The sequence below is a fragment of the Convolutriloba macropyga genome, chromosome 14 (genome assembly GCF_964194025.1).
Source record: "Convolutriloba macropyga chromosome 14, txConMacr16.3, whole genome shotgun sequence".
Classification (NCBI taxonomy): Eukaryota; Metazoa; Xenacoelomorpha; order Acoela; family Convolutidae; genus Convolutriloba; species Convolutriloba macropyga.
The window spans coordinates 12,260,795-12,288,734 of NC_134481.1; the positions used below are offsets into that span (position 1 = coordinate 12,260,795).

General features: G+C 35.9%; 2 protein-coding genes across 5 annotated transcripts in view; one reads left to right on the plus strand and one right to left on the minus strand.

The window, feature by feature from the left end:
- The window catches only part of LOC142352998 (WD repeat and FYVE domain-containing protein 3-like), a 249,253-nt gene that overhangs the window by 95,892 nt on the left and 125,421 nt on the right, over positions 1–27,940 (minus strand). For 3 of the 4 annotated variants that reach the window (XM_075405173.1, XM_075405172.1, XM_075405171.1), the window contains 2 exons: positions 10,629–10,811; positions 5,819–5,990 (listed from right to left, as the gene is read on the minus strand). In XM_075405173.1, coding sequence (XP_075261288.1) covers positions 5,819–5,990; positions 10,629–10,811 — 355 coding nt within the window. The remainder of the gene's footprint in view (positions 1–5,818; positions 5,991–10,628; positions 10,812–27,940) is intronic. The other variant, XM_075405174.1, reaches the window with a different exon arrangement.
- The window catches only part of LOC142352999 (uncharacterized protein C05D11.1-like), a 354,622-nt gene that overhangs the window by 91,319 nt on the left and 235,363 nt on the right, over positions 1–27,940 (plus strand). The gene's annotated exons all lie outside the window — the stretch shown is intronic.

Genomic DNA, 27,940 nt, shown 5'->3' on the forward strand with positions numbered 1-27,940 from the left:
TCCTCTTCGAGTCGTAAAAACCTGTAGAATCTCAAAACTCCTCTTCGAGTCGTAAAAACCTGTAGAATCTCAATACTCCGCTTCGAGTCGTAAAAACCTGTAAGAATCTCAATACTCCTCTTCGAGTCGTAAAAACCTGTAGAATCTCAATACTCCTCTTCGAGTCGAAAAAACCTGTAGAATCTCGATACTCCTCTTCGAGTCGAAAAAACCTGTGGAATATCAATACTCCTCTTCGAGTCGTAACAACCTGTAGAATCTCAATACTCCTCTTCGAGTCGTAAAAACCTGTAGAATCTCAATATTCCTTTTCGAGTCGTAAAAACCTGTAGAATCTCAATACTCCTCTTCGAGTCGTAAAAACCTGTAGAATCTCAATACTCCCCTTCGAGTCGTAAAAACCTGTAAGAATCTCAATACTCCTCTTCGAGTCGTAAAAACCTGCAGAATCTCAATACTCCTCTTCGAGTCTTAAAAACCTGTAGAATCTCAAAGCTCCTTTTCGAGTTGTAAAAACCTGTGGAATCTCAATACTCCTCTTCGAGTCGTAAAAACCTGTAGAATCTCAATACTCCTCTTCGAGTCGTAAAAACCTGTAGAATCTCAATACTCCTCTTCGAGTCGTAAAAACCTGTAGAATCTCAATGCTCCTGTTCGAGTCGTAACAACCTGTAGAATCTCAATACTCCTCTTCGAGTCGTAAAAAATGTAGAATCTCAAAACACCTCTTCGAGTTGTGAAAACCTGTAGAATCTCAATACTCCCCTTCGAGTCGTTAAAACCTGTAAGAATCTCAAAACTCCTCTTCGAGTCGTAAAAACCTGTAGAATCGCAATACTCCTCTTCGAGTCGAAAAACCTGTAGAATCTAGATACTCCTCTTCGAGTCGAAAAAACCTGTAGAATATCAATACTCCTCTTCGAGTCGTAACCACCTGTAGAATCTCAATACTCCTCTTCGAGTCGTAAAAAGCTGTAGAATCTCAATACTCCTCTTCGAGTCGTAAAAACCTGTAGAATCTCAATACTCCTCTTCGAGTCGTAACAACCTGTAGAATCTCAATATTCCTTTTCGAGTCGTAAAAACCTGTAGAATCTCAATACTCCTCTTCGAGTCGTAAAAACCTGTAGAATCTCAATACTCCCCTTCGAGTCGTAAAAACCTGTAAGAATCTCAATACTCCTCTTCGAGTCGTAAAAACCTGCAGAATCTCAATACTCCTCTTCGAGTCTTAAAAACCTGTAGAATCTCAAAGCTCCTTTTCGAGTTGTAAAAACCTGTGGAATCTCAATACTCCTCTTCGAGTCGTAAAAACCTGTAGAATCTCAATACTCCTCTTCGAGTCGTAAAAACCTGTAGAATCTCAATACTCCTCTTCGAGTCGTAAAAACCTGTAGAATCTCAATGCTCCTGTTCGAGTCGTAACAACCTGTAGAATCTCAATACTCCTCTTCGAGTCGTAAAAAATGTAGAATCTCAAAACACCTCTTCGAGTTGTGAAAACCTGTAGAATCTCAATACTCCCCTTCGAGTCGTTAAAACCTGTAAGAATCTCAAAACTCCTCTTCGAGTCGTAAAAACCTGTAGAATCGCAATACTCCTCTTCGAGTCGAAAAACCTGTAGACTCTAGATACTCCTCTTCGAGTCGAAAAAACCTGTAGAATATCAATACTCCTCTTCGAGTCGTAACCACCTGTAGAATCTCAATACTCCTCTTCGAGTCGTAAAAAGCTGTAGAATCTCAATACTCCTCTTCGAGTCGTAAAAACCTGTAGAATCTCAATACTCCTCTTCGAGTCGTAACAACCTGTACAATCTCAATACTCCTCTTCGAGTCGTAAAAACCTGTAGAATCTCAAAACTCCTCTTCGAGTCGTAAAAACCTGTAGAATCTCAATACTCCCCTTCGAGTCGTAAAAACCTGTAAGAATCTCAATACTCCTCTTCGAGTCGTAAAAACTTGTAGAATCTCAAAACTCCTCTTCGAGTCGTAAAAACCTGTAGAATCTCAATACTCCCTTTCGAGTCGTAAAAACCTGTAAGAATCTCAATACTCCTCTTCGAGTCATAAAAACCTGTAGAATCTCAATACTCCTCTTCGAGTCGAAAAAACCTGAAGAATCTCGATACTCCCCTTCGAGTCGTTAAAACCTGTAAGAACCTCAATACTCCTCTTCGAGTCGTAAAAACCTGTAGACTCGCAATACTCCTCTTCGAGTCGAAAAAACCTGTAGAATCTCGATACTCCCCTTCGAGTCGAAAAAACCTGTAGAATATCAATAATCCTCTTCGAGACTTAACAACCTGTAGAATCTCAATACTCCTCTTCGAGTCGTAAAAACCTGTAGAATCTCAATACTCCTCTTCGAGTCGTAGCAACCTGTACAATCTCAATACTCCTCTTCGAGTCGTAACAACCTGTAGAATATCAATACTCCTCTTCGAGTCGTAAAAACCTGTAGAATCTCAATATTCCTTTTCGAGTCGTAAAAACCTGTAGAATCTCAATACTCCTCTTCGAGTCGTAAAAACCTGTAGAATCTCAATACTCCCCTTCGAGTCGTAAAAACCTGTAAGAATCTCAATACTCCTCTTCGAGTCGTAAAAACCTGCAGAATCTCAATACTCCTCTTCGAGTCTTAAAAACCTGTAGAATCTCAAAGCTCCTCTTCGAGTTGTAAAAACCTGTGGAATCTCAATACTCCTCTTCGAGTCGTAAAAACCTGTAGAATCTCAATACTCCTCTTCGAGTCGTAAAAACCTGTAGAATCTCAATACTCCTCTTCGAGTCGTAAAAACCTGTAGAATCTCAATGCTCCTGTTCGAGTCGTAACAACCTGTAGAATCTCAATACTCCTCTTCGAGTCGTAAAAAATGTAGAATCTCAAAACACCTCTTCGGGTTGTGAAAACCTGTAGAATCTCAATACTCCCCTTCGAGTCGTTAAAACCTGTGAGAATCTCAATACTCCTCTTCGAGTCGTAAAAACCTGTAGAATCGCAATACTCCTCTTCGAGTCGAAAAAACCTGTAGAATCTAGATACTCCTCTTCGAGTCGAAAAAACCTGTAGAATATCAATACTCCTCTTCGAGTCGTAACCACCTGTAGAATCTCAATACTCCTCTTCGAGTCGTAAAAACCTGTAGAATCTCAATACTCCTCTTCGAGTCGTAAAAACCTGTAGAATCTCAATACTCCTCTTCGAGTCGTAACAACCTGTACAATCTCAATACTCCTCTTCGAGTCGTAAAAACCTGTAGAATCTCAAAACTCCTCTTCGAGTCGTAAAAACCTGTAGAATCTCAATACTCCCCTTCGAGTCGTAAAAACCTGTAAGAATCTCAATACTCTTCTTCGAGTCGTAAAAACTTGTAGAATCTCAAAACTCCTCTTCGAGTCGTAAAAACCTGTAGAATCTCAATACTCCCCTTCGAGTCGCAAAAACCTGTAAGAATCTCAATACTCCTCTTCGAGTCATAAAAACCTGTAGAATCTCAATGCTCCTGTTCGAGTCGTAACAACCTGTAGAATCTCAATACTCCTCTTCGAGTCGTAAAAAATGTAGAATCTCAAAAACACCTCTTCGAGTTGTGAAAACCTGTAGAATCTCAATACTCCCCTTCGAGTCGTTAAAACCTGTAAGAATCTCAAAACTCCTCTTCGAGTCGTAAAAACCTGTAGAATCGCAATACTCCTCTTCGAGTCCAAAAAACCTGTAGAATCTAGATACTCCTCTTCGAGTCGAAAAAACCTGTAGAATATCAATACTCCTCTTCGAGTCGTAACCACCTGTAGAATCTCAATACTCCTCTTCGAGTCGTAAAAACCTGTAGAATCTCAATACTCCTCTTCGAGTCGTAAAAACCTGTAGAATCTCAATACTCCTCTTCGAGTCATAAAAACCTGTAGAATCTCAATGCTCCTGTTCGAGTCGTAACAACCTGTAGAATCTCAATACTCCTCTTCGAGTCGTAAAAAATGTAGAATCTCAAAAACACCTCTTCGAGTTGTGAAAACCTGTAGAATCTCAATACTCCCCTTCGAGTCGTTAAAACCTGTAAGAATCTCAAAACTCCTCTTCGAGTCGTAAAAACCTGTAGAATCGCAATACTCCTCTTCGAGTCCAAAAAACCTGTAGAATCTAGATACTCCTCTTCGAGTCGAAAAAACCTGTAGAATATCAATACTCCTCTTCGAGTCGTAACCACCTGTAGAATCTCAATACTCCTCTTCGAGTCGTAAAAACCTGTAGAATCTCAATACTCCTCTTCGAGTCGTAAAAACCTGTAGAATCTCAATACTCCTCTTCGAGTCGTAACAACCTGTACAATCTCAATACTCCTCTTCGAGTCGTAAAAACCTGTAGAATCTCAAAACTCCTCTTCGAGTCGTAAAAACCTGTAGAATCTCAATACTCCCCTTCGAGTCGTAAAAACCTGTAAGAATCTCAATACTCCTCTTCGAGCCGTAAAAACTTGTAGAATCTCAAAACTCCTCTTCGAGTCGTAAAAACCTGTAGAATCTCAATACTCCCCTTCGAGTCGCAAAAACCTGTAAGAATCTCAATACTCCTCTTCGAGTCATAAAAACCTGTAGAATCTCAATACTCCTCTTCGAGTCGAAAAAACCTGTAGAATCTCGATACTCCCCTTCGAGTCGTTAAAACCTGTAAGAACCTCAATACTCCTCTTCGAGTCGTAAAAACCTGTAGAATCGCAATACTCCTCTTCGAGTCGAAAAAACCTGTAGAATCTCGATACTCCCCTTCGAGTCGAAAAAACCTGTAGAATATCAATAATCCTCTTCGAGACTTAACAACCTGTAGAATCTCAATACTCCTCTTCGAGTCGTAAAAACCTGTAGAATCTCAATACTCCTCTTCGAGTCGTAGCAACCTGTACAATCTCAATACTCCTCTTCGAGTCGTAAAAACCTGTAGAATCTCAAAACTCCTCTTCGAGTCGTAAAAACCTGTAGAATCTCAATACTCCCCTTCGAGTCGTAAAAACCTGTAAGAATCTCAATACTCCTCTTCGAGTCGTAAAAACCTGTAGAATCTCAATACTCCTCTTCGAGTCGAAGAAACCAGTAGAATCTCGATACTCCTCTTCGAGTCGAAAAAACCTGTAGAATATCAATACTCCTCTTCGAGTCGTAACAACCTGTAGAATCTCAATACTCCTCTTCGAGTCGTAAAAACCTGTAGAATCTCAAAAGTCCTCTTCGAGTCGTAAAAACCTGTGGAATCTCAATACTCCTCTTCGAGTCGTAAAAACCTGTAGAATCTCAATACTCCTCTTCGAGTCGTAAAAACCTGTAGAATCTCAATACTCCTCCTCGAGTCGTAAAAACCTGTAGAATCTCAAAACTCCTCTTCGAGTCGTAAAAACCTGTAGAATCTCAATACTCCTCTTCGAGTCGTAAAAACCTGGAGAAACTCAATACTCCTCTTCGAGTCGAAAAAACCTGTAGAATCTCGATGCTCCTCTTCGAGTCGTAAAAACCTGTAGAATCTCAATACTCCTCTTCGAGTCGTAAAAAGACCGACAGGACTAATGTAATTGATACAAACTTCGTTTGAGAGCAATTAAAAAGACTTCTCCAATACTCCTCTTCGAGTCGTAAATAATACAGCGCCCAATACAATTTAAATTCTTTTAATTGTAAAAAAATTAGGAGCGCTATAATAGCCGGCTGAAAAGCTGAGGCGGCTATTAATAATTTCAGTAAAAAAAATTAATTCATGTCCCATTTTGACTTTGAAATCACTGCAAAAATATTCCTTTAGATCCAACAGAAACATATACTAAGCTCACCTGTGATGCAATTGAGTACAGGGGCAGTGAAGAACTGTACAACACTAGCGTGGTTCAAGGATTGCAGTAACTGCAGAAGACTGTCAATGATGTTTGTGATTGATGTTGGCGCACCAGGAGAGCTGGGAACCTCAGGGTCACTTTCTCGACGACTTCGTTCTTCCACAGAGAGCTGGAGAACAAACAATTTGAAAAATACAAACAATTTATATCACGCAGACTTATAGCTACATAATACAACAAAGTCAGCTCAGAAAACAAAAATAAACTCAGTTACAATTAACCACCTCAACTAACTAACGTCGACTAAACTAGAGTTGTAGGCGGACATCGGAGACACCAACTTTTAATGTTTTTGAGTTGGCCAAAATTGGCAATCTTGATACTGACACAACCACATGCTTTCTTTAACAATTGAGCGAAGTTTTACTTTGTTTATTGAAATCCTAAATTCTTGACAAAATCAACTATTAGATCAATTACTATACCAGCTAAAAACTTGTATCTTTCTTCTTTGAGATCCCGTGCCTTTTAGTCAGTTAAAATCAGCGCTGATGCAATGAAAATCGTGGATATTTTTCGTGCTGCCGCTTTTTCTGAACATAACACATCTATCAATTTACAGAAAGTATTTTAAACTATTCTTTGAGTCACGTATTTGTATGATCTAAGTCGTATTTGTATGATCTGTATGTCAGTTTTCCAGGCATTCGAGAATTTCAGAACGGCTATTCAGACCCCAATGTGATTTGGCCGGATTATGGGCGTATATGCTAACAAACATCAAGGGAAAAGTCAACGGAAACAAGGAGGCTCACAGATCTGTGCAGCTGTATAACTGGTTGATACTAAAACAAAACAAAATGCATCCAACCTTGATTTTGGATTGCGCAACTAACTGCCCCCGTGCCAACCAAAAATAGCTGGAACAATACAGAAGAAATTTCCGAAACAAACTTTGCTCGCCGTTAAAACTCGGTTGAGACATCAGTGGAAGAACGGGACTTATTGAACAGCATTTGCTTTGTCATCAAAAACTGGAAAAACAACAAAGGAACGTTGCTTTTAAAAAACATAGCCGGCAGATTGGAAATAGACCTGCACGCCATATAATAGAGATAGAAACAGATACAGATCTAAATTAAAAAAAATTCGACGCCGCTCAAAAAACTAGGCTACAAAACATTCAGCGAAAAATTAATAACGCTTGTTAAAATTCATTCCGCATAAGCATCTTATTAGGGACCTTTACTGCAGATATGAGTTCCTTTGACCTCAAACAAAATCAAATTAAACTTAAGTTTTAAAGTGCAAAAGTCATTTTATTGAGTGAGGTAAGTCACGTATGATCAAAATCTAATCACGCAAAAAACCCAAAAACTTTTGCTAAGGCGAGTGAGAAATGACATCACGCGCGTAAATGCCGTTAGTGAGAGGAAGAAGTCATTCAGAAAATTTGACCTTTTCAGCTGTGCTGTGTGAATAACGAAAAAAGCGTTAGACGACGAAACAAAAAACATAGCAGGACAAGTCCTGAAGTACAATTCAAAGAATTTTCATTGACTAAACAGAAAACTAGACCTAGAACGGACTATGAATTGATTGCGAAAACCATTTAGAAAACAATCCGAACCGAAAAAATCGAAAAATCAGTAAGTAAAAATCAAAGTGAAATTGCCGCATGTGAACAAAAAACCACTAGCGAGAAAGCGAATTTTTTGTTCAAACACGGTTTTCTCACTCTACTTTAAATTTAGAGCGAAAAAATTTCACGCCGCAAAACCACTCGCTTTTTGGCTCCACTTCCTGTTTCGGCGTGACCAAAATCACTACTCCAATTTGACTTCAAAAATCATGAAAATGTGAGAATAGATCTTTAAAAAAAGACAGCGCCCCAATACAATTCAAATTCTTTGAATTGTAAAAAATCAAGAGCATCGCAATATATCTCCGCTCAGCTTACAGCTTCGCAGCTATAAAAATGAAAAGTTTCCAAAAATGTCAAAAAAATTGAGCCATTTAATCGTATAAATTCCCATTCGCATATCGAAGTACCAGCTACCAACTATACGATTTGGATTTTTAGAGAATTAAGGAATGAATCACGCTTTCTAATTCATCAAATTGACCAGACATTCATCGGTTCATTTTAATTCTCTTGACTTTATTTTCATCTTTCAGTGAGCTGGCCATTTATTAATCAAGGACGGCGGTCAAGCCCAAAAATCTGATTTTTAAAGAGCTACAAAATTTGGCTCAGTTTACTAAAAAAAAACGTGCTTGATAAAACAATGAAAAACACAGAGATCACGACTTGCTGAAACAATTTAAATATAATTAGCAAAAACTCACAAAAAAATTGCAAAAAACATTAATCCAAAAATGTGCTGAAACATTAACTAAAGATAAATTTATCCAAAATTGCATTAAGTGAATTTAAACACAAATGTCGCTTAGAAGGCAAAAATGTAAGAAAAATCGTTATTTAGCGAGCCCAATCTTTTCTAATCTTGCAAAAAAAAATCATACCGTTAATTTGACTCGAAATCAAATACTTTGGTGTTTGCACTATTAACATAACAAGATGTAAAATATGCATTAGTTCGCAGGAGCATTATCGAAAACTACACTATTGCACGTACCATAAAGCTACGCAGACAAAAGAATTTTTAAGAAGCGCCACAAACATGAAAAAACAAACAATTCGAACTCAAATCTGGTCTATAGTATTGATCCAATACGCGTTTAGCCTTTTTAACATCTCATCCGACTGTTTGTACAGTTTTTGACACAAGTTTACAACGTTCTACCCTTTTTTCATCCAATTTTTCGCTAAGAACTGTCGATTTTCATAATTGTTGCTTTGAAATGGCAAACAAATTTTCAGTTTGATTCAGATCAAGACCATCTGCTGACCATTCAAGCACGAGCAATTTCCCTCCCCTGCTTTTATTGCACTCCAAAAACAAGTGATGGCTCGTCTGCCTTCAAATTCTGTGTTTTTGTCAAGAAATATTGTTCCACTTCTTCAAATAGCCATCACAATTACTTCGCTGGAAATGCCCTGAGCGTGGATTTTTTTGAAAACGTTTGTATTTGGTATGCATGATATGTACTAGATTTTGACTTTCAGCTGATTTGCTTGTATTTTTTCCTTAATAATCGAAAATTTCGAATCGCAACAGCCTGCTAAACAGAAAAAATCAGCTTAACCATCTTTTCTGTGTAACGAGGAAAAAAACGCGTAATACTTCACAATTTCACGCCTTTCGGCACACCTAAGCCAATTAAACGTTTCGAGCAAATTATGCTTAAAGAGCACAAATTATGCTTTACGTAGCTTTTTGGCACCAAAGTGTCAAAAATTCAGAAACTGATCCTAAAAGATTTAAAGAGCACAAATTATGCTTTACGTACCATAGTGTCAAAAAATACAGAAGCTGACCGTAAAAGTCATCAACCATTTCTTCAGTTTCTCATCGATGTTTTCCAGAACTTTAAATTAAATTTCAAATGACAGGCGGTTAAGGTAGTTCAAATTGAAAACATGACTGGCGCTAATAAATTTTCTCTTGCGCTGAAAAACCTCCGGAAAACGACATTTTGCAAATTGACAAACAAAGCCAGCAGATTGCCGGAATAGCTGCGAAAGAACAGACTTGCGTGCCGTATAATAGAGATAGAGACAGATACAGATCTAATTTGAAAAACGACGCCACTCAAAAAGCTAGATAAAAAACATTCAGCGATAAATTAATCAAGCTTCTTAAAATCCATTCCGCAGAACGCTTTTATTAGGGACCACCACACATATGAGTTCCTTTGACCTTATTGAGTGAGGTAAGTTACGTATAATCAAAATCTAATCACATAAAAAACCTTCGCTAGAGAGAAAATGGAGAAATGACGTCACGCACGCAAACGCCGTTAGTGAGAGGAAGAAGTGATTCAGAAAATTTGACTTCAGCTTTTCTGCGTGAACAAGTGTAAAACGAAATAGAGCGTCAGACGACGAAACAAAGAACATAGAAGGATCGAAATAGAACATGTCAAAATGCCGCATATGAACAAAAAAACCACGAACGAGAAGAAATTCGGTTCAAACAAACAACTAACAGTTAACAAGCAAAAAATTCAGCTTTATCCCTTTTACACTCCACGAACACAATATCCTCAAAACACCCTAAATCTGCTGACATAACTTCGAATTCAAAAAAGCTTTTTAACCAAACACAGGTCAAAAACGTTCACAGTACGTACAAATTTTTCTTGAGAAATATAAAGCATTTACTTTTACACGAAGAAATTATTGGGTGCCAGAACTCTCCTTGCGTTAAGACAACGTTTAGTAAAGCAGTTGATTTAATGAGTGAATTAATTAATTGATGGTAAATGGAAGAAGAAGTACTGATTAATTTTGTTAATAATAGTACCATTTATTTATTATTAGGTGCAGTTAATCAACAGGTAATGCCACTAATACTCAATGACACAGAAAAACGTCTATACTAATTTTGCAGGCTTTCGACACAATTCCAACTAGAGTTAAAAATTTAAGGTATATTTAATATAAGGCCGCTCTGGTCATTGATTTACTGATTTTTATCCTAACAGTGCAGTTTAATATATCAAATCAAATAATCAATCGCACTAACAAAGCAATCTGACGTGCATTTTTGAGTCTCAGTTTATATGTCAATAAGTTTAAAAAATGAGGAATCCCATCGTTATAAGGAACATTTCGCAGCCGATAAAAATTTGTGTCGAAACCCAATAAATCTAAATAAAAGACTCTTTTTGCAACTCTTGCCTTGCAAGCTGCCGGTTCAACGGAATCATCCGTCGGAATTTCGGCGGAAGAAGCTGATACTCCGCCATTATCTAACTGTTGTTCCTCCTCTTCCAGAGGAAACAGTTGTGTGTGATCGGAAGTGGCTTCAAGGCCACTACTAGTACTACATATTAGGGGACTTTTCTGAGCCCCTATCTCCACCTAAAAATCCTCAAAATTTCTCATCAGATTAGTTAACGAGCCGTTCTCTTCAAAAAATGTAGAGACAAATTCTTTGAACTTGTAAAAAGACAGAGCCCAACTAGTACCCAATTTGATGTTTAGAATAACACTCAGAGATATGTATAATACTAGTCACGGGCTGGAAAAGAATCTTCGAATGCAATCCGGGCGCAAACCAAACAACAATAAAAATCCTCAATGTATTTACACATTCTAAAGTTGAGCCACATTTCCAAGTAAAAACAAAACCGACCGAAGTTCAACGAATTGCTCTCAAACTACTTAACAGGGCTCCAATTTTATCTTAGCATGCTTTGACCCAGGGATTATGGAAAAAGTTGAAATAGGGGCTTCGAATGGAGTTAAGCAGCTTATAGATGCCATCAGTAAGATTCAGCGTCGAAAGCCATTGAGATGTCACGAAGGCCAGAATCAACGAGGAAAAAAAGAACAATCTTATTCTGACATGATCACATACATCAGGACAAAAACAAGCTTCCAGCTTTTGCGTAGCTCCATACTCCGCATGTGGCGCGCAGTCAATACACGGGAATCCCGTTATGGAAGCTTTCATTGGAGCCATAGTAGAAAAGGGGCGGCTGTTGTCTTAAATGATCTCAAAAGTTCGATTCAAATCTCACTTGTATCATATAAATAATCACTTATATATCTTTTCTCATACCCCTAAAGCTATCATTGTCTTGTATAAGACGCTCTTCTCTCTGATCACTGCCAGAATGTAAAAATAAATGAGGGACTATGAGTTGACTAGCCACCCTCGAGTTGACTGACGGCTCTTTTAGGGGAGGGGTTTTCTTTTAATAAACGGTTTTAAAAAACAGGTAGATGAATTAAGCACAGTGAAGTTAACCTAACAGGGCGAGGATAAAAGCAGTGAGCATGTAAAAAGAGGTGAGGGGTTGAACGGGGATTGGTCCAAGAAAAAGATCGGCTTTTAAAAGATCGGATGACTATCTGTCTCCTGAAGCAAAGCGTTTCTCGGCAGCTTCATTGAACCGTAGACTTAGGACATACTAGAGCTCTGACTCTTAAAGCAGCTCTCGGCCGATGCTAGTTTATCTCCTTTTTAAAGATGGAAAGAGAACGAAGTCAACTCAAGCGAGCTAAATGTTTTAGCTTTAAAAAAACAGAAAAGCGGTTGCGCAAAAAAATTTTCGCATAAAAACACGTTTCTCGAAGGGCATTAAGTTCTCTTAGAGCTTCTGGGCTTACTAGACTGTACGTGTGCAATTCACCAAAACTGTATTGGAGTCAATAATTCATTGTGAAGAGCGGTTCTTACGGTTGGTAATCACAAAAATTTCACCAGCCTAATCCAGTTAAGAGTAGATTAAGCTTATGAGCCTCATTGGAGTGACCGCATTGATGATCAAATTCGAAGATAGAGAAAAGAGGTCATTTGCCAAAAAAGATTACATACAGATTTTTCAAAGCAGGTGAAAGTTCTAGAATACTTTGTCCAAATTGTTTTTCTAGGCATCCATTTTTGACAATTAAGGTGGTCTGGAATGTTTCTGATAATAAGCAGTCTTTCAATATTACTCAATATAAAGTTGGTTTTGATATTTAAAGGTCTTAGATGTTTTGGAAACTTTCTTTGCCTTCTCCGTTTTGGCTGATTTTCGGCGCTTATATTTCGAAAACGTAATGATAACGAAGTCTACTCAAGAGAGCGAAAGTATGTTCTAGACTGAAAAAAAACGGCCATGTAAAAAATGTTGCATAAAAACACGTTTCCAATAACTGCTTCAAACTTCGCACGAGAGCAATTAAAAATAAACCCAACTTTGTAGCATTCTACTGGACTTTTAGTAGAAACTTACAGAATTGAGCTCAGCTGAATAGGGAAACAATTTAGGGCTTTCACAAGACAAGCCCCAACTTAGCAATCACATAACGAACGCATAAACTCCCTCCTGTTATAAAAGATAATACCATAAATGGAAAGAACCCGATTTGTATCTCGGAAAACTCAAAGTCAAAGGCGTAAAAAAATAATTGAAAAGTCAAATAGGGACTAAGAAAAGTTATACATTGAAAGAGAAACACACAATTACAATAATTACTTCGAACTTTGTTCGAGAGCAATTAAAATTGGCAATACAAGAACAAGTCAAGGCAAAACACATGACGATGGTGAAACTTGTGATCCTAGCGAGACAAGAAATTTAAACGATCAAGCGACATTAAGAGCCTATACAAAAATCGTCTTATTATATGGCGAGCGGCTAATAAATAAAAGCTTTTCGTCGATATTTTCCGTCACCTTCACTATAAGTCAAAACAATTCTGAGAAAAAACTTGATAGCTGGTCCGAGTTCTTTAGAAAACAAACAAAGCTTTACAGACCAGGCTATGCATTCAAAAGCAAAACTTTTACCTCCAGGAAACAACATTGTAATTGGACGAAAATTCAAGTCTTTCGTACAAAATTATGGACCTCGGCAATAAGCATAAAAAAATAACCGAAAAGCGTTAAAATTTCAAAACTTCGCAAAAACAGAGCTTTTTCTCCAGATGTTAACAATTAAAAGACTCTACAACTCTTTGATATAAGCACGGCAGTTGTAAAATTGCACGTTTCCTGTGCAGCGATTACGTAGATATTTAGGTAATGAAGTGCCGAAAAACCAGCAAAAAATGAAAAGGCACGAATATGGTATCCAAAACCCTTAGAAACCGCTTAATAGTAAACAACAACTTTATATTGAGTATGTTGAAAGACTGCTTATTATCAAAAACATTCAGGACCACCTTAATCGTCAAAAATGGATGCCTAGAAACACAATTTGGACAAGAAAGTAGTCTAGAACTTGCACCTGCTTTAAAAAAAACATAACCGACTAAACGTCGGAAGAATTGCTCTTGAACGACTAGTGGGAGCTCTAATCAATTGCAGCCTGCTTCAGTCGGGGGGGGGGGGGGAGAGAGAGCTTAAATGGGACTAAGAAGTTCTATAGTGGGCTTCAAATAACTACATTAGAGGTTAACATATACCACTATTAAGATTCAAAGTAAAAATGACACCAGTTTCGTGGCGCATTTTTCATTTGACTTTTAGTATTAAATTGCCGCCAATTGAGTTTAGCTGCTTGAAATTGTGATTGAGAGAGAATTTTAGATCACGCGAAATGTAGAAAGTCAAGGGCGTAAAAGTCACTCGAAAAGACAAAATTGTCAAGCGAAAATTTTGCATAAAAAAGACACACACGTTCACAATAATTGCTATGAATTACGTTCACGAGCAATTAATCAGAATTTAAACTTTTTTTGGCAAATGACCTCTCTTCTCTATCTATCATCAAAGCGGTCACATAAAAAAGACTTGTCAGCTGTATCTAAAAAACGGCTTCAAACATCATTTTAGGTTAATTAATTAGACATGATATACCTGATAAATTAAAAGTCAAAATATGACTTATCAGAAGCATTGTCCTTTGAATCTTAAATAAGAAATAGGTCAAATAACTAGTGAAATAGCTTCAAAATAGACTGGATAGCCGTACAATGTAGACAGCAACAGACATACTAACTGAGTTGATTGCGTTGAAAACGCAAAGGTAACCGACTAACGTCGTGCCAATTGCTCTCAAACGACCGGCGAGCGGGGCAGATTGTGGGGGGGGGGGGGTGCAACAGTATGGGGCAACGAAGGGAGGGGTCTTTGGCTGCCTGAACGATGTGCAGGGGTGGGGATGGGGGTGTGAATTGAGGGGGGCTGGTGACGAAGGTTGTGGGGGGGGGGGGGGGGGGGGAGGGTCAAGAGTTTCTATGAATCTTATACTTGGAATCTAGTGAGCTGAAAGGCTCTAAGAGAACTTAATGCTCGCAGGGCGCTACCCATTGATCCCGTTGTTGAGGACGAAAAGTCAAATGGGTCAGACAAAAAATCGGTCAAGCAAAAAATCCAATAGGACTAATATAATTGCTAAAAACATCGTTTGAGAGCAATTAATCAATTAGAACTATTTAAGTCAGATGAATTGATTAAAAAAATGTTTTTCGAAACAATCAAGCTGTTTCGCTTGAGCACTTATTTAACAACATTTAATTATAGAGTCTTGAAATTGATTAGATAACAGCAAATGACCTTCAACTTAGCATTTAAACTCAATAAAAGAGCAAGCTAAATCATTTATGACTTCAACGAAAACAACAAACATCTACTTTCTTTCAAACGACTGGCAAGCGTTTAACTTTAATTCGCATATATCTGGAGCCCAGGGAGGCCAGCTTAAGGTTAACTGAGGGATGTAAAAGAAAAATTTCAATTAGGGACATAAATGAGAGGTAAACGACGCGGAGTTGGTGGTCTCATGGTTGGTCGGTCAAGTGGGCTTAGGGTGGAAGGGAAAGGTATACGAGTGGTGGGTGGAGGGAGGTTGAGAAATTTCTTGCTAAGAAAAAATTGGCGCACACGGCAAACTTACTCACCTTCACTTTTAGATCAAGATGTCCGAACAAACAGAACTTTCAGTTAAAAAAGCGTAGCTGCAAGAATTCCATGAGCAACTCGAAGAGTCGGAGCATCCAAAGAAAAATCTAAAGAGCAACGGCGATGACTTTTTAATAAATGTCTTTTTTCTTTAAACATTTAGCTTATCAGACAAAATTTTAAAATTTGATGAAAACTGACACTTCTGTCATAAACGAGAAAATTTTGAGCATGCACATCATTGAAACCAGTTGAGACAAACAAACAAGAATAAAAGAAATTCAGAATCCATACAAAAATCGCTCCGTATTTAAAACTTGACAGTCCATGACCTTGACAGAAAAAAAAACGCTGCGAAATCTTGATACAGCAAAATTTTTTATCAATAGAAAACATCTGGTAACGTTCAAAAATGCCAAAATTCTAACGATAGACAAAGGCTGATAGCCACAAAAACCTATTGGAATGGAAAGCTCCACCATAGTCCGAGCCAAGAGAACCATTGTAAAGCAAAATGCAGAAACTTGAAGAAACGAACTGAATTATTTTTAAAAAATTAAGACTAAAAAACACTATTTTTTGGCGGCACAGGAATGAATACAAAAATAAGATATACTTTTCTATTGTTGGTGATATCATAGACAAGCCGAATTCCAAGTATTGCAAAAGTCAAATTAGCCATAAAAATAAAAAGCAGACAGAAAGCCAAAAATCCTTTATTACCAAAAAACTAGCTGCAGTTGCAAAAAAATTAATCCAAACTTTAATTGATCGTTCAAGCTAAATCTCAGTGAAGCATTATATTAAATGAAAATAATTGCATTAATAATTGTAATTAATGGCATTTAACATATTCCTTTCTGGACACAAACGACAAACAGAAGCAAAAACCACAAAAATCGAACTCTTTCGTAAAAGCAACGTAATAAAAAAATCTCAAAATTATTATGTTATTCTCGTCAGAAATATTTTTGTATTGCTGAATAAGATTGGAGATTCCGGCATCAAGATAAGCTACTGATTAACTAGCAGTTTTCACCAAAACAAAAACACGTTGAAAAATGGCAGATGCGAAACAGAAAGTGCTAACATCTTAAATGCTAACATCTACTCATTACCATAGTTTTCAGCTTTAAAAAAATTCCCTTGCACCCTTCATCTAAAACAAATTGAATAAAAAAAACTAAAAAAGCAAAAACTAATTAAAAGTTGCTGACATTTCTGATGTTTTTCACAAAAATTTATCTGGGTTATCCATTAACCCGAATTTGAGCCTGAAAACTGGACAATGCTTGCAAAATTCAAAACATTGAAATATTAGCAAACAATTAGCAATTAATTGGAAGTTAAAAAATTAGTGATATCCAGATCATCAAAATCATTTCTGTATTTTCAAGAACAATCCATTAACCCATTTTCAAGCCATAAAAAGTCGTTTCCCCTTAACAAAACAACTGAAACTGACAAAACATTTCAGAAAACATGGAAACATTAGCCAAAAAATATTAGTAGAAAAAACATTTCGCAGAGCAAAATATCCACATAAACTATGACCGACCTTAAAATTAAAACAAGACAAATTAGATGCATTTAGGGCTCAAAAACAACAAAAACTGTTTTTTCACCTTGAGTTTACGCAATAAAAGCAGTTTCAGAACATTAAGCACCTAAAAGGCTACAAACGCCAGCTGAGGTCATCTATTGCAACTTAATGCCCGACAATCTTTAACTGTTAATCCCGTTTCGCGCAGTCATAAAAAAGGTGTCAAAACATCTTACAAAAAAGACAGAGAGCCAATACAATCAAATTTCTTTGGATTGTTAAAATATAGCCGAACTCTCCAGGACCCACTCAAGTACATAAGAAAATATAAAATGGGAACGGCCAAAATATTATCAGCAAAAAAATATAAATAAATTCTTTCACACGATTCATCGCTGAAATCACTATTGGCAAATCAACTTGCATTACAAATGGTCCTCCCTCAATAACTGACTGCCCCTCTGATATAAAAAAGAACAGAAGAAAACAGAGGACAACGAAAGAAAAAGGAAAAAAACATTATTTCTGAAACAATTCAAAATTTCATTGACCATACAAAAAACTAGACCACGAATGGACTATGAATGATAGGAAACACCGTTTAGAACAAAAATCCAGTCAATAAATATAAAAGAAAAAACAAAAACCGTAAAAATTGAAGTCAAATTGACGAATGGGAACCAAAAATTTTTGTTCAAACACTGTCTGATTTCTGTTTTCTCACAAGTTAGGAAGAAAAACATCACGCCGTGAAACCACTCGCTCTTTCGCTCCACTTCCTCATTCGGCGTGACCAAAACCATACTTCAATTTGACTTCAAACAAAAATCATGAAAATCTTAAACAGTCAGAAGAATTGCATAAACAACTCGAAGCGCCGTCTCTGCCAACAAGAACACTCAGCCAACAATAACAAGTACATGTTAATTAAACCACTCATGGAAATTCATAAAATATAAAAAGTCCAATCATCAAAAAAGAAGCTTGATAAAACTAGAATACAAAAAAAAAAACTCGCAAAAAATTAACAAATTTGTCTAAGAACCAAATTAGTCAAAAATTATTAAAATTGTCAATTTCTGAGAACCGCCCTAAGTACCATAAGTCTCCGAAACAGTTTCTGTGAATCTTATAATTGGAAACTACTGAGCTGAAAGGCTCTAAGAGAACTTAATGCTCACTGGGAGCTACCTCTTTATCCCGTTTTTAAAAGACCAAAAGTCAAATGGGTCAGACGAAAAATGGGTCAAGCGAAAAATCGCATTAAAAAAGACCGACAGGACTAATATAACTGCTACAAACGTCGTTTGAGAGCAATTAAATACACTCAAATGAACATGATGCTACAAAAAAGAAGAGTAAATAAACTTGTTATAAAAAAAGCGTTAACAAGCCGAAAAGCTCGAAATTCCGCCGTAAAGTCTAATAGTTTTGCTAGATCACCAATATGCTCTCCGAACGCCCTAATAAAAGACTTAATTGGGACAAACACCTTTACATGATAAATTTGAGTTAAAACAAAAAAAACGGTTTGTAACAATGTTAAAGCAAATACTTTATAAAGCTAAAGACGCACAGAAAACAAAAACAAAAATTCAAAATTAACAAACACAACTGCAAAATTTTAGTTTGCTTGAGTTTTTAAATTAAAACATTCCCCGCCAATTGCGGGAGGATAGCTGCCATTGATTCCCATATCGCCGATTGGATTGAAAGAGCAGAAAAAAATGGAAAAAACTGACTAATGAAGGAAAACATTTTTAAAGTTGAGGGCATCTAAAATCGGGCTTTATGGGTTTATCCCGTTCCTATTATTGATTCCATTTTCGACACTGATTCTGTTCAGTTAAGATTGCTTTGCTGATCAACTGCTTTTTAAAATCACGTTGAGCTGATGAAATTAGCATAGAGAAATCAGGAAGATTTCATGAAGAATGTCATAAAACCGGCACAATGAGGTAAAGTGAAACAAATGTTTATTTGACGACGAAAAAAAAATTAGGCGCGCAATAATAGCCTGCCGAGAAGATGATGGCGGGTATTGAAAACCATTTTAAAGTGACTCTTGTTAAATAAGGGTGTTAGGACAATTTAAATAGTTCTATTTTATCGCAATTATGTTATAGCCATATAAACCAGAAGCCGTCCAAAAGCACTAATACAATTTAAGAATTTGAGACAAACACGTTTATACGATAAACTTGAGTTAAAACTAAAAAACTGCTTGGAAACAGCCAGGCGTCTTTAAAAAGAAAATTTTCTCGCTTAGCGAAAAATTTTTCGTACCTACTTTTTCCCGCACTCTTTCAGAATAATGAATGAATAAAACCCAATCTAAATTCTCTCTGCTTTTGAATTTTGTTCGGTAGATTGACACACAGTTTTTTTCACTTGCGGCATTTGACTTCAAAAATTTATCTTCTAATACAGAAGTCATCGCTTTAAAACAATAGATCTAAAAAGGAGAGCACCTAAATAATAACCCTTGAGAGGCTAACGGCGGCTTTTAATAAACGGACGGTATCATTTAAATGATCCATCACATAGTTCTCATTTCTTTTTTAAATTTAGTTTTAAATTTTAACTACGCAAGCCGAGAAGAGGGATTCCAGTAAAACACAAATTCTCAAAATAGCGAGGAGAATGGATTCGTTCTCATTAAATTTTCTTGGTGGAAAATCATGGAAATCTTAAACAGTCAGAAGAATTGCATAAACAACTCGAAGCGCCGTCTCTGCAAAAAAGAACACTCAGCCAAAAATAACAAGTACATAATAAAAACCACTCATGGAAATTTATAAAATATAAAAAGTCCAATCATCAAAAAAGAAGCTTGAAAAAACTAGAATACAAAAAAACTCGCAAAAAATTAACAAATTTGTCTTAGAACCAAATTAGTCAAAATTATTAAATTTCTCAATTTCTGAGAACCGCCCTAAGTACCATAAGTCTCCGAAACAGTTTCTGTGAATCTTATAATTGGAAACTACTGAGCTGAAAGGCTCTAAGAGAACTTAATGCTCACTGGGAGATACCTCTTTATCCCGTTTTTAAAGACCAAAAGTCAAATGGGTCAGACGAAAAATGGGTCAAGCAAAAAATCGCATTAAAAAGACCGACAGGACTAATATAACTGCTACAAACGTCGTTTGAGAGCAATTAAATACACTCAAATGAACAGGATGCTACAAAAAAGAAGAGTAAATAAACTTGCTATAAAAAAAGCGTTAAGCCAAAAAGCTCGAAATTCCGCCATAAAGTCTAATAGTTTTGCTAGATCACCAATAAGCTCTCCGAACGCCCTAATAAAAGACTTAATTGGTACAAACACCTTTACATGATAAATTTGAGTTAAAACAAAAAAACAGGTTTGTAACAATGTTAAAGCAAATACTTTATAAAGCTAAAGACGCACAGAAAACAAAAACAAAAATTCAAAATTAACAAACACAACTGCAGAATTTTAGTTTGCTTGAGTTTTTAAATTAAAAAATTCCCCGCCGATTGCGGGAGGATAGCTGCCATTGATTCCCATATCGCCGATTGGATTGAAAGAGCAGAAAAAAATGGACAAAACTGACTAATGTAGGAAAACATTTTTAAAGTTGAGGGCATCTAAAATTGGGCTTTATGGGTTTATCCCGTTTCTATTATTGATTCCATTTTTCGACACTGATTCTGTTCAGTTTAGATTGCTTTGTTGATCAACTGCTTTTTAAAATCACGTTGAGCTGATGAAATTAGCCTAGAGAAATCAGGAAGTTTTCATGAAGAATGTCATAAAACCGGCACAATGAGGTAAAGTGAAACAAATGTTTATTTGACGACAAAAAAAATTAGGCGCGCAATAATAGCCTGCCGAGAAGATGATGGCGGGTATTAAAAACCATTTTAACATGACTCTTGTTAAATAAGGGTGTTAGGACAATTTTAATAGTTCTATTTTATCGCAATTATGTTATAGCAATATAAACCAGAAGCCGTCCAAAAGCACTAATACAATTTAAGTATTTGAGACAAACACGTTTATACGATAAACTTGAGTTAAAACTAAAAAACTGCTTGGAAACAGCCAGGCGTCTTTAAAAAGAAAATTTTCTCGCTCAGCGAAAAATTTTTCTTACCTACTTTGTCCCGCACTCTTTCAGAATAATGAATGAATAAAACCCAATCTAAATTCTCTCTGCTTTTGAATTTTGTTCAGTAGATTGACCAACAGTTCTTTTTACTTGCGGCATTTGACTTCAAAAATTTATCTTCTAATACAGAAGTCATCGATTTAAAACAATAGATCTAAAAAGGAGAGCACCTAAATAATAACCCTTGAGAGGCTAACGGCGGCTTTTAATAAACGAACGGTATTATTTAAATGATCCATCACACAGTTCTCATTTCTTTTTCAAATTTAGTTTCAAATTTTAACTACGCAAGCCGAGAAGAGGGATTCCTGTAAAACACAAATTCTCAAAATAGCGAGGAGAATGGACTCGTTCTCATTTAATTTTCTCCGCCTTTTTTCCGTCTCATCAGAAGCAAATGCACAACTAGTTTAAAACCCACGGGATGAGAGACAATGCATTGATTTAAGGACTCCACGTTTTAGTTGTTAAATGTTCCAAAAATATTTAACAGCAACACAGAAACGGGCACAAACCGTCAATTTTTTCCAAGAGCAGCAGCAGAACATATAAACAACATTTACAATTCCGACAACCATGTTAAACCAAATACTACACAAAGCTAAAGCTGGACAGAAAACAATTAGTCAAATAACACGCCTATTCTGCATTGTCAAACGTAACAAAACTGTAGAATTTTACATTTCTTGGGTTTTTAATTAAAAAACGGCTTTAACGTGATTCAAGTTAAATAAGGGTGTCAGGACCAATTCTACCCAATTCTATTTTACCGCGACTGACAATTTGATATAGGATTATTGAACGAAAAGATTGAAGGACATCGAGTAAATTGGCACGTTGGGTATAATGGCATTTGGTAAAATGGAATTAGGTAATTTGTCATGTAACCTAAATAACACATAGCTATGCATCTAAAGCAAAGCAGCAAAGTTTACTTATTGGCAAACAGGTTTTAAAGGAAAACTAACAATAAAAGTTTGTACAAACATCATAAGATAGCTGGCAGATTGCAAGAAATTAGCCGCAATAGCTTCGTAAATCTGCAGTTTCAAAACATAACCGACTAAACGTCGCAAGATTTGCACTCGAACGACTAGTTGGAGCTCTAATCAACTGCAGCCTGCTTCCGTCGGGGGGGGGGGGGGGGGGGGGGGTGGGGTAGCGTAAATGGGACTGAGAAGTTCAATAGTGGGCTTCAAATAACCAAATTAGAGGTTAACATATACCACTATTAAGATTTAAAGAGAAAAATGGCACCAGTTTGGGCGCACTTTACATTTGACTTTAAGTATTAATTTGCAGCCAATTGAGTTCAGCTGCTTGAAATTGTGATTGAGAGAAGATTTTAGATCACGTGAAACGCAACAAGTCAATGGTGTAAAAGTCATTCAAAAAATCAAAACGGTCAAGCAAAAGTTCTTGCATAAAAAAGACACAAACGTTTATAATAATTGCTTCTCTACGAGAGAAATCAAAATTAGTAAAAGAAAGAGAACAAAAAAAACTTAAATAGTGAGATGTTATAATTTGATTAGGTATCTGTTTAATTTATTGCCACTTCTGTTATCTGCTCTAAAATAACCTTCATTTAGAGTAACACACACTCACTTGACCTTATTAAAATTGAATTAAAATTGCAAAAAAAAACATTTTTAAGTGAGGAAGTCATATTTGAGAGCGAGATAAGTCAAGTGTGAGCAAAAACTTAATCACGCGAAAGAAAAGACTCGCTCCACTAAGAGCAAAAAATGACGTCACGCATGCAATTCAGTTGAATTTGCATGAACAAAAAGCAGATTGTGACGTCATATGGTTGTAACAAAAATCTTAAAAAAACGACAAAAAAACATAGCAGGACAAGTCATGAAATACATTCCAAAGAATTGAATGAAAACTTTATAAGTACCTGAACAGCAAATCAATTGAACAATGCCAGCCAAAACACAAACAAATCCATCTCAAAAAGTTGAGAAACTAAAACAATCAAACAAACTAAACAAAAATATGCTTATTGATAAAACTCTTGAAGCTTTTATTTAAGTACCATAAGTACCATAAGTACCGCCCTAAGTACCATAAGTCTCCGAAACAGTTTCTGTGAATCTTATAATTGGAAACTACTGAGCTGAAAGGCTCTAAGAGAACTTAATGCTCACTGGGAGATACCTCTTTATCCCGTTTTTAAAGACCAAAAGTCAAATGGGTCAGACGAAAAATGGGTCAAGCAAAAAATCGCATTAAAAAGACCGACAGGACTAATATAACTGCTAAAAACGTCGTTTGAGAGCAATTAAATACACTCAAATGAACAGGATGCTACAAAAAAGAAGAGTAAATAAACTTGCTATAAAAAAAGCGTTAACAAGCCAAAAAGCTCGAAATTCCGCCATAAAGTCTAATAGTTTTGCTAGATCACCAATAAGCTCTCCGAACGCCCTAATAAAAGACTTAATTGGTACAAACACCTTTACATGATAAATTTGAGTTAAAACAAAAAAACAGGTTTGTAACAATGTTAAAGCAAATACTTTATAAAGCTAAAGACGCACAGAAAACAAAAACAAAAATTCAAAATTAACAAACACAACTGCAAAATTTTAGTTTGCTTGAGTTTTTAAATTAAAAAATTCCCCGCCGATTGCGGGAGGATAGCTGCCATTGATTCCCATATCGCCGATTGGATTGAAAGAGCAGAAAAAAATGGACAAAACTGACTAATGTAGGAAAACATTTTTAAAGTTGAGGGCATCTAAAATTGGGCTTTATGGGTTTATCCCGTTTCTATTATTGATTCCATTTTTCGACACTGATTCTGTTCAGTTTAGATTGCTTTGTTGATCAACTGCTTTTTAAAATCACGTTGAGCTGATGAAATTAGCCTAGAGAAATCAGGAAGTTTTCATGAAGAATGTCATAAAACCGGCACAATGAGGTAAAGTGAAACAAATGTTTATTTGACGACGAAAAAAAATTAGGCGCGCAATAATAGCCTGCCGAGAAGATGATGGCGGGTATTAAAAACCATTTTAACATGACTCTTGTTAAATAAGGGTGTTAGGACAATTTTAATAGTTCTATTTTATCGCAATTATGTTATAGCAATATAAACCAGAAGCCGTCCAAAAGCACTAATACAATTTAAGTATTTGAGACAAACACGTTTATACGATAAACTTGAGTTAAAACTAAAAAACTGCTTGGAAACAGCCAGGCGTCTTTAAAAAGAAAATTTTCTCGCTCAGCGAAAAATTTTTCTTACCTACTTTGTCCCGCACTCTTTCAGAATAATGAATGAATAAAACCCAATCTAAATTCTCTCTGCTTTTGAATTTTGTTCAGTAGATTGACCAACAGTTCTTTTTACTTGCGCCATTTGACTTCAAAAATTTATCTTCTAATACAGAAGTCATCGATTTAAAACAATAGATCTAAAAAGGAGAGCACCTAAATAATAACCCTTGAGAGGCTAACGGCGGCTTTTAATAAACGAACGGTATTATTTAAATGATCCATCACACAGTTCTCATTTCTTTTTCAAATTTAGTTTCAAATTTTAACTACGCAAGCCGAGAAGAGGGATTCCTGTAAAACACAAATTCTCAAAATAGCGAGGAGAATGGACTCGTTCTCATTTAATTTTCTCCGCCTTTTTTCCGTCTCATCAGAAGCAAATGCACAACTAGTTTAAAACCCACGGGATGAGAGACAATGCATTGATTTAAGGACTCCACGTTTTAGTTGTTAAATGTTCCAAAAATATTTAACAGCAACACAGAAACGGGCACAAACCGTCAATTTTTTCCAAGAGCAGCAGCAGAACATATAAACAACATTTACAATTCCGACAACCATGTTAAACCAAATACTACACAAAGCTAAAGCTGGACAGAAAACAATTAGTCAAATAACACGCCTATTCTGCATTGTCAAACGTAACAAAACTGTAGAATTTTACATTTCTTGGGTTTTTAATTAAAAAACGGCTTTAACGTGATTCAAGTTAAATAAGGGTGTCAGGACCAATTCTACCCAATTCTATTTTACCGCGACTGACAATTTGATATAGGATTATTGAACGAAAAGATTGAAGGACATCGAGTAAATTGGCACGTTGGGTATAATGGCATTTGGTAAAATGGAATTAGGTAATTTGTCATGTAACCTAAATAACACATAGCTATGCATCTAAAGCAAAGCAGCAAAGTTTACTTATTGGCAAACAGGCTTTAAAGGAAAACTAACAATAAAAGTTTGTACAAACATCATAAGATAGCTGGCAGATTGCAAGAAATTAGCCGCAATAGCTTCGTAAATCTGCAGTTTCAAAACATAACCGACTAAACGTCGCAAGATTTGCACTCGAACGACTAGTTGGAGCTCTAATCAACTGCAGCCTGCTTCCGTCGGGGGGGGGGGGGGGGTGGGGTAGCGTAAATGGGACTGAGAAGTTCAATAGTGGGCTTCAAATAACCAAATTAGAGGTTAACATATACCACTATTAAGATTTAAAGAGAAAAATGGCACCAGTTTGGGCGCACTTTACATTTGACTTTAAGTATTAATTTGCCGCCAATTGAGTTCAGCTGCTTGAAATTGTGATTGAGAGAAGATTTTAGATCACGTGAAACGCAACAAGTCAATGGTGTAAAAGTCATTCAAAAAATCAAAACGGTCAAGCAAAAGTTCTTGCATAAAAAAGACACAAACGTTTATAATAATTGCTTCTCTACGAGAGAAATCAAAATTAGTAAAAGAAAGAGAACAAAAAAAACTTAAATAGTGAGATGTTATAATTTGATTAGGTATCTGTTTAATTTATTGCCACTTCTGTTATCTGCTCTAAAATAACCTTCATTTAGAGTAACACACACTCACTTGACCTTATTAAAATTGAATTAAAATTGCAAAAAAAAACATTTTTAAGTGAGGAAGTCATATTTGAGAGCGAGATAAGTCAAGTGTGAGCAAAAACTTAATCACGCGAAAGAAAAGACTCGCTCCACTAAGAGCAAAAAATGACGTCACGCATGCAATTCAGTTGAATTTGCATGAACAAAAAGCAGATTGTGACGTCATATGGTTGTAACAAAAATCTTAAAAAAACGACAAAAAAACATAGCAGGACAAGTCATGAAATACATTCCAAAGAATTGAATGAAAACTTTATAAGTACCTGAACAGCAAATCAATTGAACAATGCCAGCCAAAACACAAACAAATCCATCTCAAAAAGTTGAGAAACTAAAACAATCAAACAAACTAAACAAAAATATGCTTATTGATAAAACTCTTGAAGCTTTTATTTCTAAGTCAAAATTTAATCCCCTTAAATATAACTATTTCAAAAATTTATTCAAAACCGATTTCTCTCTCTGAAATCGGTCCAGGATTATGTCTGCAGGACCTAAAAAACTCATTGGCCCTTGAAGATCGATTAATTCAGAAACACATGTAAACTTTTTTGAAAAAGGAAACCAATTGCAATTTTTCATGAAATGTTCCTGAAAATCGTGATATTGATGTCTTCCAAGTCCTTTCTGTGTCACTAGAGGCTATCAAGTAACCCAATTCCAAGCCTTAAAATTCATTTTCTCATAAACATCGACAACAAAAAATAGTTAGAAATTCAAATTTCGAAAAAAATCGTTCTATTAAAATGTTGAAAACCATTCCATTGCCCCTAGCAACAATGTAATGACATAGTATCAAACCATGGAGGAGATTACCTGGTTAGTGAGGCAAGAAAAACTGAAAAAAACATGTTTTCAAAAAATTTTGAGAGATTGCAAAACTTATTTCAAAACCTCTAAAATTCGAAATGTTTAATTGTTGAACCAATTCCATTGTCACTAACAAATATGCAGTAACTTTTAATTGGACCGTGGAATGGGTTTTCTTGAGATTGGACAAATATTAAAAAAAATGCACATTTGATTTTAAAAAATGCTAAAAGTCGAGACATTAAAATGTTGAAGACCAATCCAACGTCATTAGCAACTACGCAGTGCCCTTTTATCAAACCTTAAAGGATATCCCTGGCCCCTGAGGCTGGAATAAATTAAAAAAAATGACAAAAATTGTCAAAAAATGAAAAAAATTGCAAAAATTAGTATCATTTTGCGTGTTTGTGTTTGTAGTACCAAAACATATAGCTCATAAAATGGTCATAACAAGTAATTTTGTCTTAATTAAACTTTAAAAGACTTTCTTCAACCTAAGACAATTGAAACAAAACTCAAAAAATCATGAAATTGCACCATTTTGAGCTCAAAAACGCATAAAAATGATCTTTTAACCTTACATTAAGGCAAACCCGGTAGCTGCAACACTCTGCTAAGGACACTTGAAGGACTACTGAAGCCCACTTTGGGCCTCTAATGAAACTTACTGCCCGCTGAGCTTTGCCTGTTTATCACGTTTTGAACGATCGAAGTCATTGAAAAATGTGTGAAAACATCTTCAAAAAACAGCGCCCCAATACAATTCAATTTCTTTGAATTATAAAAAAACAAGAGAAGGCCAATTACAGCCCCAGCTATCGCTGTGCGGCTATTAACAGAAATATTACTAATTAATTTATCAAAATTGCTCCAACAATTGAATAATGATCATAGAGGTTAATACGACGATTTAGAAATTAATCCTAATATTTGTCTACATCCCAAAATGATGATGATGATTATCTTTTGAATACTGGAAATCGACTAAAGAGAAACAAATACGATGAAAAATCCTCATATTCCCAGTATCGTTTGAGAGCAATTGATAACTAGCATTAGTAATATTTGTTATAAACTCATTGGCCCTTGAAGATCGATTAATTCAGAAAGACATTTAAACTTTTTTCAAAAAAGGAAACCAATTGCAATTTTTCATGAAATGTTCCCTAAAATCGTGATATTGATATCTTCCAAATCATTTCTGTGTCTCTAGAGGCTATCCAGTAACCCAATTCCAAGCCTTAAAATTC